This window comes from Liolophura sinensis, chromosome 1 (genome assembly GCF_032854445.1).
Source record: "Liolophura sinensis isolate JHLJ2023 chromosome 1, CUHK_Ljap_v2, whole genome shotgun sequence".
Classification (NCBI taxonomy): Eukaryota; Metazoa; Mollusca; class Polyplacophora; order Chitonida; family Chitonidae; genus Liolophura; species Liolophura sinensis.
Genome location: NC_088295.1, coordinates 54954480 through 54975678, shown reverse-complemented (window position 1 = coordinate 54975678; position 21199 = coordinate 54954480). Strand labels below are relative to the sequence as shown.

Here is a 21199-nt window from a genome sequence, read left to right as displayed (position 1 = left end):
AAAGCTTTAAAATAACTGAATTATTATTTATTCAATCCAATGTTGACTGCCGTCTTGTCTTGACCTTCCTCACGTGTGGCGGAAATTTTGCCATAAGGAATGGCGCAATGCAGGAACCCTCCCAATCGAACACGCTCAGAGTGAAGGATTTTGATTAGTTCAATGCGAGGTCATGGCCCTTGACCATTTAGTATAACTACGGAGCCCGCGAAGCTTCAAAGTCGGCAATTTCGGGAAAAATATCAAAAACAGTTTACTTCAGGCTATCCGACCTTAGATGGCACAGCGACAGCTTAGTGCGGGTGATGGCCACCCCACTGCAAGTTGAATTACAGTGCACGGTTTGTTACTAGTATAGAAATATCGATACATCAAGCACATGGCTAATTATAATATTCATGTTAAGTAGATCATTACGACGTCACCAAATTCGGTGGAATCCCAGTTGTGCATTTTACTGTCTACCATATAGACAGCGATTACACTGGATTAATAACTTAACATTTATACTACGAGTACCATGCGAGTGAAAGTTATTAACCGACTACTCACCATACCAACCTTGAGATCCTTTATGAGTAGTTTACCTCAAACAATACGTGAAGTGTGAAGTCGGAGTTTACCCAATCTATTGTTACCCCCACCAAATCCGGTGGTGGATGTTGATGGACTGTTCCTTGGGGATTCCCTAGGAGTGTAGCTGTTCATAGACTGACGTTTGAGAGAGAATTTAGCTGTTGACAACTTGTTAAAGCGTCACCTCGATTCCCGCCAGTGTTCCTAGAGATCACGACAATTGAGGACGAGATGATACTGAAGAGATGTGTTATTTATGTAACATGGACTAAACATTCCACCAATTTTGATGTATTCTGTTTTCTATTCTAGTAGTAAACGTCTCAAGCTCATAACTACATAGGCCTGTTTATGACCTTGGAAATCAGCTACATATGGAGATGCATATTATTTAATCTGAATTGAACATACCACCTATTATGGTGATATTAGTTTCCATATTTAGCTTATTATGCATTGCCTCCTTTTGACTATATTAAGAACTGGAAGATTACAGAAGCTTACCTTTCCTATCTGGTGCCTGAAAGATGATAGAAACACTCAAGGATAATTTAACTTTTCGTGATTCGTTTATTCCACTCGTGTGAACTGCTGCTTGTTAATTTCATTGTAATAAAATGTTCATCTATAACTGTATTCCTAATCTCTGTTTTCTATGAGTCTGTTGTTTCTTTAGATCATTATACTGTTTAATATTTATTATATCATCCAGGAACCCTGTAGGTTATTAGCGTACCTTAAACTCTAATGTCAGTTCTTCCTCTGGGATCTTATGTTTGGAGATTTATTAAAGAGTGAGTGAGTGAGTGCTTGGGGTTTAACGTCGTACTCAACAATTTTTCAGTCATATGACGACGAAGGAATCATTAGGGTACATGTACGTGTAATGTGCCTCCTTGTTGCAGGACGGATTTCCACCGCTCTTTTATTTAGTGCTGCTTCACTGAGACGACTTACCGAAGGCAAGTAAGCAGCCTCGCCCGAGCCATTATACTGATACGGGTCAACCAGTCGTTGCACTATCCCCTTCATGCTGAACGCCAAGCGAGGAAGTTACAACTTCCTCTTTTAAAGTCTTAGGTGTGACTAGATCAAGGTCCCGAAGCGAACGCTCTACCAACTGTGCTATCCGGGCCGGTAATTTATTAAAGAATTTCCTACAATAACAATTATGCCGCGGGTTGGGCGTGACAATACATGTACTTGTACATATATTTTGTGTTACTACAGTAAGGAAGGAAAGCGTTTAGGGCTTATAGATTCTGCAGTAGACCCTTATGTTTTAGTTATTTTGTTATTTTAAATCCTGTATGTGAAAATGCCAAATTTGCTATTTTCAATACACCGTGTATGGAATTTTCAGTATAGAGTTATCTGAGATGAATATGAATATACTATGATGTAATATTGCTGTTTCAGACTAAACAAAGCTATAATGAGATTGTGTATTGAATAGGTATCATTGTATATAGTTACTAGGTTTGACCTTTTGGTACATATTTGTTGTATCCTGCCTTATTTGTTTACATGCAGGTTACCAACAATTGTGCCATAATTAACACCTAATTTATGTTGAAACTGCTTTAGTGGCCTAATGGTCAGGGGATTTATCTCAAAGCCTGGAGACCCAGGTTCATACCCCTCTGGGGCTATGCCAAAGACTTTAAAAATGGCACTTTTTGCTGCCTCGCTTGGTGGGGTTCTCAGCACTGAAAGACTAGAGGACAGGACTTAAGTTGGCCTGGTGTCAGTATAATGTGGCAGGGTACTTTGGTGGCATGAACTTGCCCTGCCACAAGAAGACACAATACAGGTACACATACCTGAGGACTCATTGTCGTCATACCACAGAAAAATTGTCAAGGGGGTGTATGAGCAAGTTTGAATGAATGATTGAATACTTGGGGTTGAACGCTGTACTTAACAATTTTTCAGTCATGTGATGAAGCAAAATTGAATATGTGTACATGTACATATAAGTTTGTGTACCAGTGCTAGGAATATGTGTACATGTAAGTTTGTGTACCAGTGCTAGGAATATGTGTAGGCCCTACATGATACAGGCTTCTGAGTGCATCTGTATCTAGGGTTACATTTATATATATCTACTTCTTAGTATACTCCAGATGATGAATGTAAATTAATATCTTTAAAACACTGCATAAATTTATGTTTAAAAGGCCACAGAATCAGTTCTGCTTGGTTGGTTTGAGAGATAGGCAAACTGAGGCTATGTCTTGCCTAAGCTGAATTTTAGGTATGGTACATTGTTCAAGCTGCAAGCTTTAATCCAGGGAACTCTATCTCCACTGTCAGCCAATCAGTGTCGATGCTGCATCACTTCAATATATATGACATTATATCTTAAGAAAGATAAAGAAATATGTTAATTAGGAACCTTGTGTCATAAACTGGTACATCATTTGGATTGAGTAATTGAAATTCTTGTTTAGCCGCAGAAACGGGTCCTGAAAGTAATAGAATATATTATGTGATAATTTGTTCAAACCTGGATGTTAATTGTTAGTGATTGATGGGAATATACATCTGAAGATTGGCCAGACATTGTAAGCCTGGAGGAATCCATACCTATACAATATGTCAGTTACATGTATATAATGTATGTACCTTATCATATCTGAAATCAATGTGTTGATCAGTGAAATATGTGGAGGCATATGCCTTTCCCGTTAGGCAGTAAGGTATGTGTTTTTATAACATGGAAGAAAAATGATTGTCAACCACAGATTCATGTTTCAGTATCAAAGTGAAACTTATATCAAAGACTTCATATTTTATATCTACAGCCCATTGTCAGTGTACATGGTACTAGGTGGGGTGTCCTGTCTTGTGTCATATCCTTGAGTATGGCGTAAAACACCAATCAAATAAATAAAGAAAAAATAATTTCAGTGAATTACAGACGGTCCCTCATTGCGCTAAGCCCATGTGACTATTTCTGAATTTTTGCCCTAGTCACATGACATCATCATGGCAGCTTTCTGTCTCATTCACGGTGTCGTTATTTTGTGGCTGCTAACGTATGTAGAATGTACAGGGCCATTTTTTCCTTTTCAAAACACGTCGCTGTCGTGGGATGAAAGAGTAGACGATCTTGTCAAAAGACTGACACTAGAGGAGATAATCCTTCAGCTGTCAAAAGGTGGCGGAGGTAAACAAGGCACAAGTAACCCGGCCCCGGCCATACCGCGTCTGGCCATAGGACCATACCAGTGGAACACAGAATGTTTGCGGGGAGCAGTCGAGTCGGGAAATGCTACCTCTTTCCCCCAGGCATTAGGACTTGCGGCTACCTTTAAGTTAGTAAACCTGAACTTTTGTATTTGAAAAAATGGCGAAAAACTAAAGTTCCCTTTTTTTTTTACTTCTATTAAATTCCACGTTGAGGTCTACATTTTCAACAATTTCAGATACTTAATAACTGCTTCAACAGTTTCGTAAACGTCAGAAATTTTTGAAAATGGACCTCATCATGTTATATAATTCAACTAAAGTCGTTTCAGACCTGTTTCTTTTCCATTTTTACTCTGATTTATCTCGAAGCTCTTAAATTTTCTCTTAAAATTTCATAAAATGAATTATTTATTGAACACCATTAGCAAACATAATGGGTGCTGCTTTTCATTAGGAAGCGTGGTTTCCTCCATGCACTCTCTGCCCAGTTTCCTCCTTGAACTCTCTGCCTGGCTTCCTCCATGTTCTCTCTTCACAATTTCCTCCATGTTCTGTCTTCACGATTTCCTCCATGCACTCTCTTCCCTGTTTCCTCCATGCTCTCTCATCCTGGTTTCCTCCATACACTCTCTTCCTGGTTTCCTCCATGCACTCTCTGTTTCCTTAGTCTGAGAATGCTCTGGTCATATAGGTTTGGCAAAATTTTGTTTAGCCAGTTGAAGGAATCTTTGGGTCTAAACGTTGTTCTGAGCCTTTGTGCTTTGATATTTAATGCATACTCATCAAATGCAGTACATTAGACCTGTCAGAACACAGTCATATCATAGCGCAGTAGGATGACCCCAATTTCAAATCTGGGTCGGATCATACTTTAAAAATGGTACTTGCCACTGCTTCGCATGGCGCTCAGCACAGAGAGGTTAAAGGAAGGAAACTTATGGCCGGTTGGCTCAATGCATAATGTGACTGGGTGGGGTGTCAGGTGTCAGGTCTCATTGGCAACAGCATTTTAACTGCCACAAGAAGACACAAGACATATACACACACCCAATGACTCCTCGTCATCACATGAGGTAAAAATTTTTAAGTACAACGTTAAACTTCATACATACATACATTACAACATATCACAGAATACAAATACTAACACAGAAAATCCAGTGCCCTGAAAATCTTGTCGGGCACTTATTTACATGGAAATGTCATGCAGATGAGTGGATTCGTATATGACATTTATGTTTTTTCTGGTATTTTGATTGAGATATTTACTTGATGTTTTCTTTCTACAGTCCAAATTTGATATTTGATGTAGCAGAGGCCACTGCAGTGGAAGTCAGAGCAAAACACACTGACTATGTTCGAAGAGGAATCTACAGTGATCACACTGGGGTCAGCTGTCTAAGCCCAGTAGTTAACATCATGAGGCATCCGTTATGGGGACGCAACCAGGTAAATTAAAACAGGTACATAGCTGGTTTCCTCCCATGATAATGTTGGCCGCCGTCTTGTAAGTGAAATATTCTTGAGTACGGCAGTAATTAAGTAATGCAGGTATAAGTACAAAATTTTACTTGTATAAGTAATACACTATTATAATGATTATTTTCTCATTAAATTCGGATGAGCGATGATAAACTACAATTTAATACAGAAATAAATATTAAGGTGTTAAACCTTAAGATAAACTCCAGTTATGATGTATGGACAAACTCCAGTTATCATGTATAGACAAACTCCAGTTATGATGTATGGACAAACTCCAGTTATTATGTATGGACAAACTCCAGTTATCATGTATGGAAAAACTCCAGTTATCATGTATGGACAAACTCCAGTTATCATGTATGGAAAAACTCCAGTTATCATGTATGGACAAACTGCAGTTATCATGTATGGACAAACTCCAGTTATCATGTATGGAAAAACTCCAGTTATCATGTATGGACAAACTCCAGTTATCATGTATAGACAAACTCCAGTTATGATGTATAGACAAACTGCAGTTATCATGTATGGACAAACTCCAGTTATCATGTGTGGAAAAACTCCAGTTATCGTGTATGGACAAACTCCAGTTATCATGTATGGACAAACTCCAGTTATGATGTATAGACAAACTCCAGTACTGATGTATAGACAAACTCCAGTTATCATGTATGGACAAACTCCAGTTATCATGTATGGAAAAACTCCAGTTATCATGTATGGACAAACTCCAGTTATCATGTATGGACAAACTCCAGTTATGATGTATAGACAAACTCCAGTTATCATATATAGACAAACTGCAGTTATCATGTATGGACAAACTCCAGTTATCATGTATGGAAAAACTCCAGTTATCATGTATGGACAAACTCCATTTATCATGTATGGACAAACTCCAGTTATCATGTATGGACAAACTCCAGTTGTCATGTATAGGGAAGATATGTTTAGAGTCTGAAATTGCCTTTATTCTAATCTTTGTTTTTCTTGTGTTTGTTATTTTCTAGTCAACTTACTGTAGTGTTGGTTAGAGTGTATTTTTTTAGCCCAGTAAACCATACTTACATTATTAGAACACTTCCTTTTTTCGCCGCTCTTGCCAGTGTAATTTGCATGCATGCATGAATGGGTAACGCTGCCAGTGACAAATCTGCCAGACTGTTTAAAATCAAAATCAAGCATTTTAATGCAATTCATTATGATATATGAACAAAATTTAGGTTAATTATTGCCGAGTAGTTAAGATGATTGCCTTTCAATTGCTATGACGTGAGGTGCTCGTTCAAAACGGGCCTTTTATGGGAATTCCTCCAATTACTGTTTGTGGAACAGTGGGCATTAGGGACAGAAAGCAATCAACATCGTCAATTGGGCCCCTTTTGCAATCCAAGGTTCGGTAAAAACCACTTGTCTTCCACCAAATTGATGGTATGTATATCCGTACATCACCCATGGGAAGGTTTGTCAGGAACTTGCCAAAGGTCAGTAGTTTATCCGAGGTTCTCCAGTTTCTTTCACCCATAAAACTGATAACCTTGGTATAAGTGAAAAATTCAAACCCTATTAAAAACTAAATATTTTATAAAGAAGTAATATTTTACAGGAGACTTACGGTGAAGACCCCTTCCTCACTGGCATTTTGGCACAGAGTTTTGTGACTGGACTCCAAGGGTCTGATCCTCGTTATTTGCGAACCAGTGCTGTCTGCAAACATTTTGATGTTCATGGCGGGCCAGAGAACATTCCTACTTCCCGTTTTACTTTTGATGCCAAAGTAAGCATATTCATGCCTAGTGAAGGGTTACAATTCAATATTTTTTAAACAAGAATGCAATTGCTAAAATTTTGTTTGCTTGCAGGGTTTTTTTAAGAGAAACAGAGTCATCACTGATTGGCTAGCCTAAGAGATGAGCAACCAAGGCTATGGCAAGGGTAGTGCAAATTTTAGGCATGACACATTCATTGAAGTGTAACCTGGACTCGATGAGATTCTGTCTCCACAGTCAGCCAATCAATGTTGATTCTGTAGTCTTTTAAGTATGTACATGTATGTGAAAAGAATATTACACCATGATATGAAAAGAAAATGACAACATAAGATGAAATCAAATCTAACACAGATTTATGTTTCTGTTTAACCTATTATTGACCACGTATGTAGTCTTATGAGTTGATTAAATTTGCAAGCTTTAAATTGCTCTTATTAAGTTAAGGGCAGATGTGGAGCTCTGTGATAGAAGAAAGAACAAATGTGATATAGCAGTCACAGTGAAGTAAAGTTTGGTAATACATGTAATTCTCCTTTATATAAATAATAACATTTTGCTTGTAAATTCATATTATATATTTTTTCCCTCATTTTCATCAATGAAATCTGGTATGGAATTTTATTCGAATTCAACGTTTAAACAGAGAATATTTTCTCACCACTATATTGTTTTTCAGGGTCATGTTCTTACCTTATCTTATCCTGTTTTACAAAGTCATGTTCTTACCTTATCTTATCCTGTTTTTCAAGGTCATGTTCTTACCTTATCTTATGTTGTTTTTAAAGGTTATGTTCTTACGTTATCTTATGTTGTTTTTCAAGGTCATGTTCTTACCTTATCTTATCCTGCTTTTCAAGGTCATGTTCTATCTTATCTTGCTTTTCAGTGTTATGTTCTTACTTTATCTTATCCTGTTTTTCAAGGTCATGTTCTTACCTTGTCTTATTCTGTTTTTCAAGGTCATGTTCTTACTTTATCTTATCTTGTTATTCAAGGTCATGCTTTTACATCATCTGATCATGTTTTTCAAGGTTGTGTTCTTACCTTATCTTATCCTATTTTTCAAGGTCATGTTCTTACCTTATCTTATCTTGTTATTCAAGGTCATGTTCTTACCTTATCTTATCCTATTTTTCAAGGTCATGTTCTTACCTTATCTTATTCTGTTTTTCAAGGTCATGTTCTTACCTTATGTTTTTCAAGGTCATGTTGTTACATCATCTGATCATGTTTTTCAAGGTTGTGTTCTTACCGTACCATATCCTGTTTTTCAAGGTATCGGAACGAGACTGGAGAATGACCTATCTTCCTCAGTTTAAGAAGTGTATTGATGCTGGAGCGCATGGTATCTTGTGCAGTTACAACAGGTCTGTTGACATTGTGGTAAGAGTATGTCACAATGTACCAGTCCTTCAAATGTTGAAGGGGACAACACTCTTACAGTGCTCTAAAAGGTCCTTTGCTGGACACCAAAATTTTGTGACCAATTTCAGGTTCTGTGTTTGAAGTTAGCTTCTTGCTGTTGGCTTGCCTGCAACTTTACCCCCCAGACATATCGTTTTTTTCCTCCTTAGTCTAGTTTCCTTATCATATAAATTTGGTAAAACCTTGTATAAGTTAAGCATTGTTAAGTATGATGTAAAACATCCATCAAATCTAGTTTTAAACATTTGTGTTCATATAATAGTGTTAACATAGCCTGTTTGTGGTCTCACAGAAGTATCTTACAGAAATGTGACTGTGTAAAGATAATTTGTTGTAAAATATTATAATAGAGAACTGTTTATAAGCAAACTTAGAAATGCATAAATATTTGGTTATTACAAAGCGTCTGTTAATTATAACAATTTCCATTCAATTTCTTGACACTGTTTAAATTTACCCACACATATTAAGCAATTAATATTCTAAAATTAATGTAGATTCCTCCTGTACAAATAAGAAGTTGTTGACAGACATATATTACGGAATCTGAATCACATTTTACAGTGTTAATGGAATACCTCCTGTTCCAATAAGAAGTTGTTGACAGACATATATTATGGAATCTGAATCACATTTTACAGTGTTAATGGAATACTTCCTGTTCCAATAAGATGTTGTTGACAGAGATATATTATGGAATCTGAATCACATTTTACAGTGTTAATGGAATACTTCCTGTTCCAATAAGATGTTGTTGACAGAGATATATTATGGAATCTGAATCACATTTTACAGTGTTAATGGAATACCTCCTGTTCCAATAAGAAGTTGTTGACAGAGATATATTATGGAATCTGAATCACATTTTACAGTGTTAACGGAATACCTCCTGTTCCAATAAGAAGTTGTTGACAGACATATATTATGGAATCTGAATCACATTTTACAGTGTTAATGGAATACCTCCTGTTCCAATAAGATGTTGTTGACAGACATATATTATGGAATCTGAATCACATTTTACAGTGTTAATGGAATACCTCCTGTTCCAATAAGATGTTGTTGACAGACATATATTAAGGAATCTGAATCACATTTTACAGTGTTAATGGAATACCTCCTGTTCCAATAAGAAGTTGTTGACAGACATATATTACGGAATTTTAATCACATTTTACAGTGTTAATGGAATACCTCCTGTTCCAATAAGAAGTTGTTGACAGATATATATTAAGGAATCTGAATCACATTTTACAGTGTTAATGGAATACCTCCTGTTCCAATAAGAAGTTGTTGACAGACATATATTATGGAATTTTAATCACATTTTACAGTGTTAATGGAATACCTCCTGTTCCAATAAGATGTTGTTGACAGACATATATTACAGAATTTTAATCACATTTTACAGTGTTAATGGAATACCTCCTGTTCCAATAAGAAGTTGTTGACAGACATATATTAAGGAATCTGAATCACATTTTACAGTGTTAATGGAATACCTCCTGTTCCAATAAGAAGTTGTTGACAGACATATATTACGGAATTTTAATCACATTTTACAGTGTTAATGGAATACCTCCTGTTCCAATAAGAAGTTGTTGACAGACATATATTACAGAATTTTAATCACATTTTACAGTATTAATGGAATACCTCCTGTTCCAATAAGAAGTTGTTGACAGACATATATTACGGAATTTTAATCACATTTTACAGTGTTAATGGAATACCTCCTGTTCCAATAAGAAGTTGTTGACAGACATATATTACGGAATCTGAATCACATTTTACAGTGTTAATGGAATACCTCCTGTTCCAATAAGAAGTTATTGACAGACATATATTACGGAATTTTAAATCACATTTTACAGTGTTAATGGAATACCTCCTGTTCCAATAAGAAGTTGTTGACAGACATTTATTACGGAATCTGAATCACATTTTACAGTGTTAATGGAATACCTCCTGTTCCAATAGGAAGTAATTGACAGACATATATTAAGGAATCTGACTCATAAAACTCCATTAAATTCTTTGAACATATTGAATTTAAGCAAAGATTGTATATCTTTTTCAGTGTTAATGGAATCCCTGCCTGTGCCAATAAGAAGATGTTGACTGACATATTACGGACTGAGTGGGGATTTAATGGCTATGCCATATCTGATGAAGGTGCCTTGGAATTCATCAGCAACTTCCACAGGTATATCAACAACACTGTGGACACAGCCGCTGCCTGCGTCAATGCAGGATTGAATCTAGAGATACCTGGGTGGTCAGGCCTCATGGTCTTTGAGAGTCTGGGGAAAGCTTTAGAAGAGAAGAAAGTCACGATGAAGGATTTAGTCAAGAGAATCAAACCGTTGTTTTACACACGAATGAGACTGGGAGAGTTTGATCCTCCAGACATGAACCCATACTCCAAGTTGAACCTGTCGGTCATACAGAGTCCCCAGCATAGACAGCTCTCCCTGAAGGCAGCCATGCAGACCATTGTCTTGCTGAAGAATGATGGGTTACTTCCCTTAGATGTCTCTGCAAAGACATCCAGAGATACTGTGGCTGTGAGTTATATTTAGTGTAACAGCAGCCTATTTTGCACATTTGAGGGCGATTGCTGAGTCACAAAAATGTAACCTAGCATCAAATGCTTTCTGTTACTGAATCCGCTTGAATTAATTCCACATAGCTGTGTAAAAATTAGAAAAAGACACTACAATGGTTATGAATATGTTTTCTGAAATAATTCAAAACAAAATGTATGCAGAATTACCACTGTACAGAACAAAAGGAATAAATATGAGTCACTTTGGCTTTGTGTTGCGGAATCACAGAATTGAAGAATAAAGGTGTGCCTTGTATGGCGCGTACAATTTTCAAATCTGCTGACCACACCCAAAGCTCAGATTGCAAGAAAAGAGGCCCTGTATCAGCAGTGCAAATTCGCTGTTAATTATCTACAGATTTTACATCCAGTATACACATCAGTGTACCAACTATGTCATCAGGTTTAGAATGTCGAAGTTGGCAGAAATCGGCGTTCATGAGAAGGTTGGTGGGAAGGGATACACTGGGTTTCGTATATGCGTGAATGTGTTGGTATGGGCATAGTGTTATAGCTTATTGCTTGAGTAAAGTATTGTTCTAGGACACAATCTTGCATTGGGTTTAGAGGCTCTGTATCTGTGATCACTATAAATATGACGGTATTCATTCCAGTAGACACGACTGTTCATTTGCAGGGTATGTGAGTTAATAATAATAATGAGGAAACTTCCACGTATAATGAGGAAACATCCACGTGGATGTTGTTGTTTGTGATGTTGATGTGAAAGACTAATAAGAAAAAAAGTAAACATCTGCATAAAGCCAAATCATACACAAAAACATGAATGGTTGATTTTGTATAAATAATTCATAAAAATGTATAGATGACATTTACATGTATGTACATTGATGGATAAAAATTATCTCAGTTTATCGTATGTGGGAAGGTCTAACAGCAACCTGCGGATGGTCGTGGGTTTCCTGCAGGCTTTGCCCGGTTTCCTCCCACAATGCTGGTTGCCGTTGTATAAGGGAAATCTTCTCGAGTACGGCGTAAAAACACCAATGAAATAAATAAATAAGTCTCAGTTTGTCAGTTAAATTTGTTTATAAATGCATTATCTGGGTTGGAATGGCATGAGGTAGCCAGATTTATTTTGTGTGGTATTATTTGAGTTGATGGAAGTTTTGGCCAGTGTTTAAAAATGTGCATTAAACATGGGTTACAGAGCAAGGTTTTTGAACAATGGTGCCCTGTTTCAGGTTGTTGGACCGATGGCAGACAACATGTTACAGTTGTACGGCGCATACTCTGCTGATCCTAACCCCAAATACACAGTCACACCTAGGGCGGGGCTAGCTCCCCTGGCTAGCAAGATTGTCTATGCCGCAGGCTGTAACAGTACAACTTGTGCCAATTACAGCAGCACTGCTGTTACAGCTGCTGTGAAAAATGCTTCGGTTACAGTTGTGTGTGTGGGAACAGGTAAGTCAAAATATGTATTTGAAAAATTGCCAAAAATATCGCTGAAGACAATTTATTTTCCAGATGTGTAAATGTCTTCTATTTATATGCTAGGGTATCTTAAAATAATGGAGCCGCCCTTCGTCTGTGTTTCCACCCCACTATTACGAACAGCATATCCAGAGCAGTTTTGCCTGCTAAGCTGAACCTTACTCTGTCATAATGCACTTTTTAGATAGCTTGATTTGCCGTTTTTTATGCCTGTTTTTTCTAACCCTTATGTAGTATTCCAAGGCATTTCTCCGGAACAGCTTTGTGTATCACATGCAACTTGTTTCAGTGGATAGCTTACACATTGATATGATGCTTGGTCACATGTTCTGGGAAATCCTCATACATCATTGATAAACACACCAGTGAACTTCTCTCTTCTTTCAGCTTTCAAGTGGTAAATAAATATGCTTACATTAGTGCTCAGCTAGAATCGTATAGTGTGGGGAAAAACACGAATCAAATCATTAAAATGATATGTATTCATATGAGGCAATTCAGTATATATCGTTGCCTGACAAGCCATGACATTGTAATTCATACAAGAATCATTACATGACATTTATGATATTTCCTGCAGGTCAAGCTGTGGAGACTGAAAACCATGATCGACCATCCATGAAGTTACCAGGGCAACAGGAACAGTTGCTCCTGGATGTCATTAACGTTGGTAAGAACTGGTATTATCCTGGCGTGCCATTAACAGCGATATGACATTCTCCTACATGCCATTAACAGTGGTATGAGATTCTCCTACATGCCATTAACAGTGGTATGAGATTATCCTGCATGCCATTAACAGTGGTATGAGATTATCCTACATGCCATTAACAGTGGTATGAGATTATCCTGCATGCCATTAACAGTGGTACGAGATTATCCTACATGCCATTAACAGTTGTATGAGATTATCCTGCATGCCATTAACAGCAGTATGACATTCTCCTACATGCCATTAACAGTGGTATGAGATTCTCCTACATGCCATTAACAATGGTATGAGATTATCCTGCATGCCATTAACAGTGGTACGAGATTATCCTACATGCCATTAACAGTGGTACGAGATTATACTACATGCCATTAACAGTGGTACGAGATTAGCCTACATGCCATAACAACGATATGACATTCTCCTGCATGGTGGTATGAAGTTATCCTACATGCCATTAACAATGGTATGAGATTATCCTACATGCCATTAACAGTGGTATGAGGTTATCCTGCATGCCATTAACAGTGGTATGAGATTATCCTACATGCCATTAACAGTGGTATGAGATTATCCTACTTGCCATCATCAGGGGTATGAGATTATCCTGCATGCCATTAACAGTGGTATGAGATTATTCTGCGTGCCTCAGTGACTCAGTTTGTTACTGCGCTAGTGCAGCGTAATGACCCAGGAGCCTCTCACCAATGCAGTCGCTGTGAGCTCAAGACAAGCTCATGCTGGCTTCCTCTCTGGCTGTATGTGGGAAGGTTTGTCAGCAACCTGCGGATCGTCATAGGTTTCCCCCGGGCTCTGTTTGGTTTCCTCTCACCATAATGCTGGCCACTTTCATATAAGTGAAATATTCTTGTGTACGGCGTAAAACACCAAGCAAATAAATAAATAAATAAGATTATCCTACCCTAAGTAGATTCCATTAACATTGGGAATCTTAGATGTTATTACCAGCAGTAATGGCATGTCCTGGATGTCAGTAACAATGGTATAGAGATTATAATGGTCCAAATTTTTCATGATTTCATGGTGTTTACAGAAATTGCTGTGTCACCCAACCTTGAAGGTTCCCAAGCATACACAGGACTATTCCAGCTCAGAGTGTTTGACAAAGTTAAAGTTTCAGTATCACAACAGGGAGAATGACCCAGGAGTCTCTCACCAATGCGGTCGATGCGAGTTCAAGTCCAGCTCATGTTGGCTTCCTCCCTGGCCATAAGTGGGAAGGTCCTTCAGCAACCTGCGTATGGTCGTGGGTTTCCCCCGGGCTCTACTCGGTTTCCTCCCACTATAATGCTGGCCGTTGTCATATATGTGAAATATTCTAGAGCACAGCGTAAAACACCAATCACATCACATCACAACAGGGAGTTATTTCACATCTAAAACCCAATAAAAGATCCTGAAACTTGGAAACTCCTAAAAATTTTGTTTTTTTTTTATGCATATTGAGCATGTTCAGATTTGTCATTAACGATATATTCTGTATTTTTAACCTTGTCATTGCTTGTGTTGATATTTCTAACATTATCATTATAGTTTCTGTCAAAAAGGTCTGTCAGGTTAAAGCATGCCTTGTAACATGCCTATTTCCATTTGCGAACTACTTAATTACAACTTACCAAAATATTATTTCCATTTATTACAGTCCATAATAAATAATATCAAATTTATTTCCCCAGTTCCTTCCGATGGCAAAATAATCCTGGTGGTATATAGCGCAGGTCCTGTTGACGTCTCGTTAGCAGACGCATCGCCTAAAGTCTCGGCAATCTTGCAGAGTTTTTTTCCCAGCGCAGACAGCAGGTGAGGCTCTGTATAACATCCTGACTAACACCGGAGAGGACGGTAACCCTGCTGGCCGACTGCCTTACACATGGTACGCCTCTGATGCTCAGGTCAGTCCATAACAACCATATCTTATTGGGGTTTTTTTGTTTCTACCTGATGAAATAGTCCAATAGACACTGTTTATGCACTACTTGACACTGGAAACTTGCTACCAAAGCATAAAAATTAAATTCTATGTTCAAAGCTTAAAACAGCTCTGTATACCATGAAATGTTCCCATGCAATAAGTGCTGTCAATGCCGATTTTGAGGAAAAGAATTTTGCAGGTTTGCTTTGTGAAACCCGAGATGAGATTTAAAAAGCATCCCATTCCGTGCATGTATTTTGCATATTTAGTATGAGATGTCAAGTCACAGAATTAGCATATTTTTTGTTTAACAGGTTCCATCTATGACAGATTACTCGATGACCAATCAGACGTACCGGTACTTTGATGACACCCCACTCTATCCATTTGGTTATGGATTGTCGTACTCAGAGTATCGTTACAGTAACCTGTCTGTACATCCCCAGACGGTGAAGGCTGGTGATAATGTGACAGTGACATTCAATGTGACAAACCTAGGCAGGGATGGGGATGAGGTACTGTTAGCTGTCAGGCCAGCCTGGAAAATATGTCTGTTGAGCATGACTTTACCAATCGATCAAAATTATGGCTACTCAAAATTTTTATTGGCCTCGTGTAGAATTTTTTATGCGTCTTTTTTTTTTTTTTTGGTTATTGGTGTTCTTGGTATAGTTTCTGCAGCATTTTTGACATCCTAAATGGCTGTCCAAAAACTGGGTGTAAAATAAAAGGAATTTCCTAACCAAACAACCCACTTAAAAAAAAAAACAGGGCAAGGTTATGCCCAACAGACTGTAGTATTGGACTACCCCAGTATATTCCTCAACCAAGTTCACATGAATCCATCTCGGTGCCAAGTGGATGAAGGCTCTCAAAATTTCTCAAGTCAGCTGACTCCTGAATAATGTCTTTGTGAAATAAGGACTCAGTGAAACTTGTTCGGCTGTACGCAGTCTAACATTTCTTCATTTGTTGGTTGTCTTCCACCAGCACGATGTGCATATCTATATGTTAGGCGTGGGAAAGATTAGCAGTAATTTCCCGAAGGTTGTTGGTTTAAACAAGACACTCCAGATTTCTACATCCATGAAACTGTTTTAGAAAAATGCTTGAGTGTGGTTTTTAACAACAGTCAATCCTAGTTGGTACAGGTGAGCATGTTCATATTACAAGGGGGCCTCCGTGGCTCAGTTGGTTAGCGCACTAGCGCAGCATAATGACCCAGAAGCCTCTCACCAATGCGGTCACTGTGAGTTCAAGTCCAGCTCATGCTGGCTTCCTCTCCGGCCGTAAGTGGAAAGGTCTGCCAGCAACCTGCGGATGGTTGTGGGTTTAACTCGGGCTCTGCCCGGTTTCCTCCTACCATAATGCTGGCTGCCATTATAGAAGTGAAGTACTTATGAGTACGGCGTAAAACACAAATCAAATAAACAAATAAATAAATCATATTACAAAAATGATGTCATAGAGCATGTTGTCAATACTTTGCTTGATCCTCCCATTTACAGGTGAGTCAGGTGTACATATCCTGGCTGAACTATTCCTTCCCCACTCCTCGCTACCAACTGGTGGGTTTTAACAGACAGCATCTCAGTCATTCACAGATGATCCAGTCCAACTTCACCATCACAGGCGAGCAGATGGCAGTGTGGGTAGAGGGTAAAGGTCTTACGGTGGAACCAGGTAAAACTGACTCAACAAATATGACATATACATATACTGTTGTGTGACTACTTCTTTGGCTTGGTGGTTAGAGCCTCTGCGTCAAAGCCAGGATAACTGGGATCAAATCTGGGTTGGGCGATACCAAAGGTTTTAAAAACTGTAAATTTTGTTAGTGTTTTTGGCATGATACTTTTATGACAGCAGAACTTTGATGACATAAAACCCCAAGCGTTTCCTCCGTGCTCTGCCAGATTTCCTCCATGCTCTGCCCAGTTTCCTCCCACCATAATGGTGACCGCCGTTGTATAAGAGAATTATTGTTGAGTAAGATGTAAAACACCAATCAAATAAATAAATAAATTACCTGACAAGAGCTGAAGTTTTACACCTAGTCATCCGGTCCGTCACAAAACATTTCTCTGAATTATTTTAGAAGACCCTTGGTTATTGTAAACTGAAAAGAAATTGGTACATGGCTTCACTCAAAAAGTTACAGATCAAGTTTTTCCAGAGATTTCGCTCTCTTTTGGCAAAATTATTTTTGTTTTTGTTTTTACTACAGGACATTAACATGCATGTAGCCATTATTCTAACAGCTCAAACTAGTAAATGTTTTTATTTATCCTCCTCTCAAGTTAAATTAAAATGATATCCCTGTGAAGAGCCAAGTTTGTCTAGATGGAAATTAAATTGAAATAGTGTCTGTAAAATCAGAATGACGAAAGGTACTCTCTGGCATCTATAGCAGCTGTAACTTCAATAAATAATATTCTTGAGTACAGTGTTAAACACGACTCATTTGATAAATAAATTCAACAGAACAGGGCCCACTTTCACAAAATTTCGTAAATCAATTTTTTGCACCTTTTCTTGTAAATAACATCGTCTTATGGTACAATAACCTTGACAACGTCTTTTATGAAAACATGACTGGCCCCTGGCATTTAAATGTCACAAGCAAAGCTATTTCAAAACGATTACCAAGTGTTGCATCATCCTTCAATCTTTGTTTCTCCAGTGAAGCAATAGTAGTGTTAAGATTTTATTTTATCATAGGTACATAACAAAGGTATAAATTTTCTTTATTACAGATGTGAATTTGGTTTATTACAGGTGTGATACAGGTGTATGCTGGTGGGCAGCTTCCTGACCAGAACAGGACAGTGGGGTCCAACGTTCTGAGTGGTACATTTACTGTGCGTCCTTAGTTCTTACCAAATGTTTACTGACTGTGATATGATTATATGTATGTGTGTATATATATATATACACATAAGAAAAAACATAGGAAACTGTCTCAAATTTTTTTCTTATACCTATTCTCAACATCAGAACAATCAACTTCTTTCTTATATATATATATGTATATTGTATGGCTCATTTTAACATGCATGATCCAGTTTATAATCTTGGCAATTTTTTAAAATTTCACTTTGTGAAGTCCTCATCAGTATTAAGTTTTTTGTGCATATTTACATTAAATGCACATAAATAGTCTTGACACAAATCTCAGGTCATTTTAAATATCAGCCCGAGTCTGTTTGTGATGTACTAAGTGATTGTATGTCAGTGTAAGTGGATATCATGTCATCTTTCACTTCCCTGATAGCCAAGATGATGTATAAATCATCAACCTGCTCAATTTAAAGCCTTTCAAGTATTATATGCATCAATGAGAATAACCTCTATGCTCACCTAATCAAACTTAGCCCAGGTGTTACATGTTTTGTGATGTAGAGAACACCAATCCGACCACTGTCATCCATGTTTAAATATTACTAAATAGTTTACATAAGCAAGCCATTGTTTGCTTTATTTGCAATTTTAGGACTTTATGTAAAATTCTTTTTTTATTTTTATATTTGAAAATCATGAGAAGAAACAGGGTAATTGTACACTGTGTCAGGTCTCAGATTTGAGAGACAAATTACTTAATATGTTGATCTCACAAATAAATGGTGTCTCACAGTAAACGAATACAACCAAAGAAGACACTGTCCTGTTTTGTTTCAGTTAATATTATAGCTTCAAGAGGAGCGAGGATCCATTTTCGAAAGCGCAAGAGTTGTGACTAATCATCTAATTTGGCAAGGGTCCGAGGGCCTATTTATGAAATATGACTATATTCTAGATAAAGTTAGGGGTGGGAGTGGGGTGGTGAACAAAGTTTCCTGCAGCTCATGTGCCTTCCTAAGCCCATGACAGTGGTACTGCGGGATTTGAAATGGATATTCAGTAAACGGACTTGTTATGCTGTGTGAAGAACTCCTTGATGACGAGACAGGATTATTTATTTATTTGATTTTGTTTTTATGAATATCTCCCTGCTATAGCAGTGGTCAGGTATATGGGTACAGGAAACCAGGACTTCTTTAGCAACTGCTTGATAAATGGCCATGATTATTTGACAACCAAATCTCATGAGGTAGGGCCAGGACTCCTTCACAAGTGGGGGGCCTCCGTGGCTAAGTCGGTTAGTGGGTTAGCACAGCGTAATGACCCAGGGGCCTCTCACCAATGGGGTCGCTGTGAGTTCAAGTCCATTTCATGCTGGCTTCCCCTCCGGCCGTGGGAAGGTCTGCAGCAACCTGAGATGGTCATGGGTTTCTCCCGGGCTCTGCCCAGTTTCCTCTCACCATAATGCTGGCCACTGTCATATAAGTGAAATATTCTTGAGTACAGCATAAAACGCCAATAAAATAAATACTTTACAAGTAGTGTAAGGCCAGCGTAAAATATGGGCCATCCCTGCATGAGTCATATGAATAAATGGTCATGCACTAATTACAATTCAGTATTACAAAAGAAGCATGAGGCACTGTTTAGCTTAGCACATCAAAACACTGAGTGCATCAAATTTTATTTGACATTTCAGTTTGATGACATACGAAAGCAAGCATAAAACAAGCCTAAAAAATAAAAGTGGTACAGATTTCTACTGACAAAACAAAACAAAACAAAATCTGACTACGTGTAGTCATTTTGTAACTGTCTTGAACAACAACAACAAATATTTGATCTGGCTGATGGATTTGATTGATTAGTACTTAATGGCACATTCCCATATTCTAAAGGTTAGTTTCATGGGTGGTTGATACTTGATTGCCTGGAGAAACCTCCGGCAATTGTCGCAAAATTTTTGCACTCACAAGGCCTTATGAATTTGCATGCTATAATGGTGAAAAGTACATGTAATCTAGAACAAACTTCATGATAGAGCACCTAAACTAATATTTACAGAACATACAACAATCAACAATCCACTTTCATACACACGTAGCACATTTCTGTTAGCAAAAAAAAATGTTCACGTTTTTCCATAATAAAGAAAATATTTGAAATATAAGGTAGCTAAAGAAAAACTTTGGACCTGACGAAATTAAAGCAAAAATAAAATCTGAAAGAAATTAAGAAAGAGGTAGGATCTATGTGCAATGGTACATCACAAAGGACTGCCAGCACTAAATGTGACTGGACGTACATGTAGTAAGTTATCTTGTAAGTTAACCGTCGACATATATATTACCGTTCCACTACAGTTTGATAAGAAACCAGACCAAGGAATCACAAAGATAAAGCTTTGATCTACTACTAATATTTTATCAGTGATAAAGACACATGCACTGCAACTGACAATCCCCCTAACAAATAAGGTCAAACTATTCCATTTGGAGCTGAAACTTACATGTCCACACTGGAATATCATCTTTTTAAGATTTATTAATTTGATTATGGACAAAATGTTAGGTCATATACCAGTGAATGTATGCCTATGAAACATCAGTGCTAGGTTTAACACATCCCTGGTGCCAGAGCATCAAACAGGAAATGGATTTAAATAAAATTTTTAAAAAAATCTACATCTCAAAACTATTCACTCAACCATTTGATTTTGGAATGTGTTGTATTAAATTCAGATGTAAAACCAAGCATGTAACTGATACACCTGGGTTACAAAAATATTGCTTAAACTTAAATATATAAAATACTTTGATTTATTTTCACACAGAACTGACATATAATGTACTAATGAACTGTTCAAGATGCTACATTAATTCATAGAGAGTGGATACATACATTAATTCAGGATACCTACATTAATTCATAGAGCGGATACCTACATTAATTCAGGATACCCACATTAATTCATAGAGTGGGTACCTACATTAATTCAGGATACCTACATTAATTCATAGAGAGTGGACACCTACATTAATTCATAGAGAGTGGACACCTACATTAATTCATAGAGAGTGGATACCTACATTAATTCATAGAGAGTGGATACCTAAATTAATTCAAAGCAAAAGGTTGACTCTAGGTTTATAATGCCCAAGCCTATTTGCTAATCCAAATGAATCATGCATAGA

The 21199-nt window shown here is 37.5% G+C and overlaps 1 protein-coding gene across 1 annotated transcript; it reads left to right on the top strand.

The window, feature by feature from the left end:
* Positions 1-3408: 3408 nt before the first annotated feature.
* Positions 3409-18059, top strand: LOC135482105 (uncharacterized). The gene is given in 12 exon segments (XM_064761945.1): positions 3409-3896; positions 5061-5220; positions 6863-7033; positions 8304-8395; positions 10534-11020; positions 12267-12489; positions 13100-13189; positions 14929-15026; positions 15028-15144; positions 15479-15679; positions 16673-16847; positions 17943-18059. Coding segments are annotated over 12 exon segments (2238 nt in total). The 5' UTR covers positions 3409-3567; the 3' UTR covers positions 18038-18059.
* The last annotated feature ends 3140 nt before the right edge of the window (positions 18060-21199 follow it).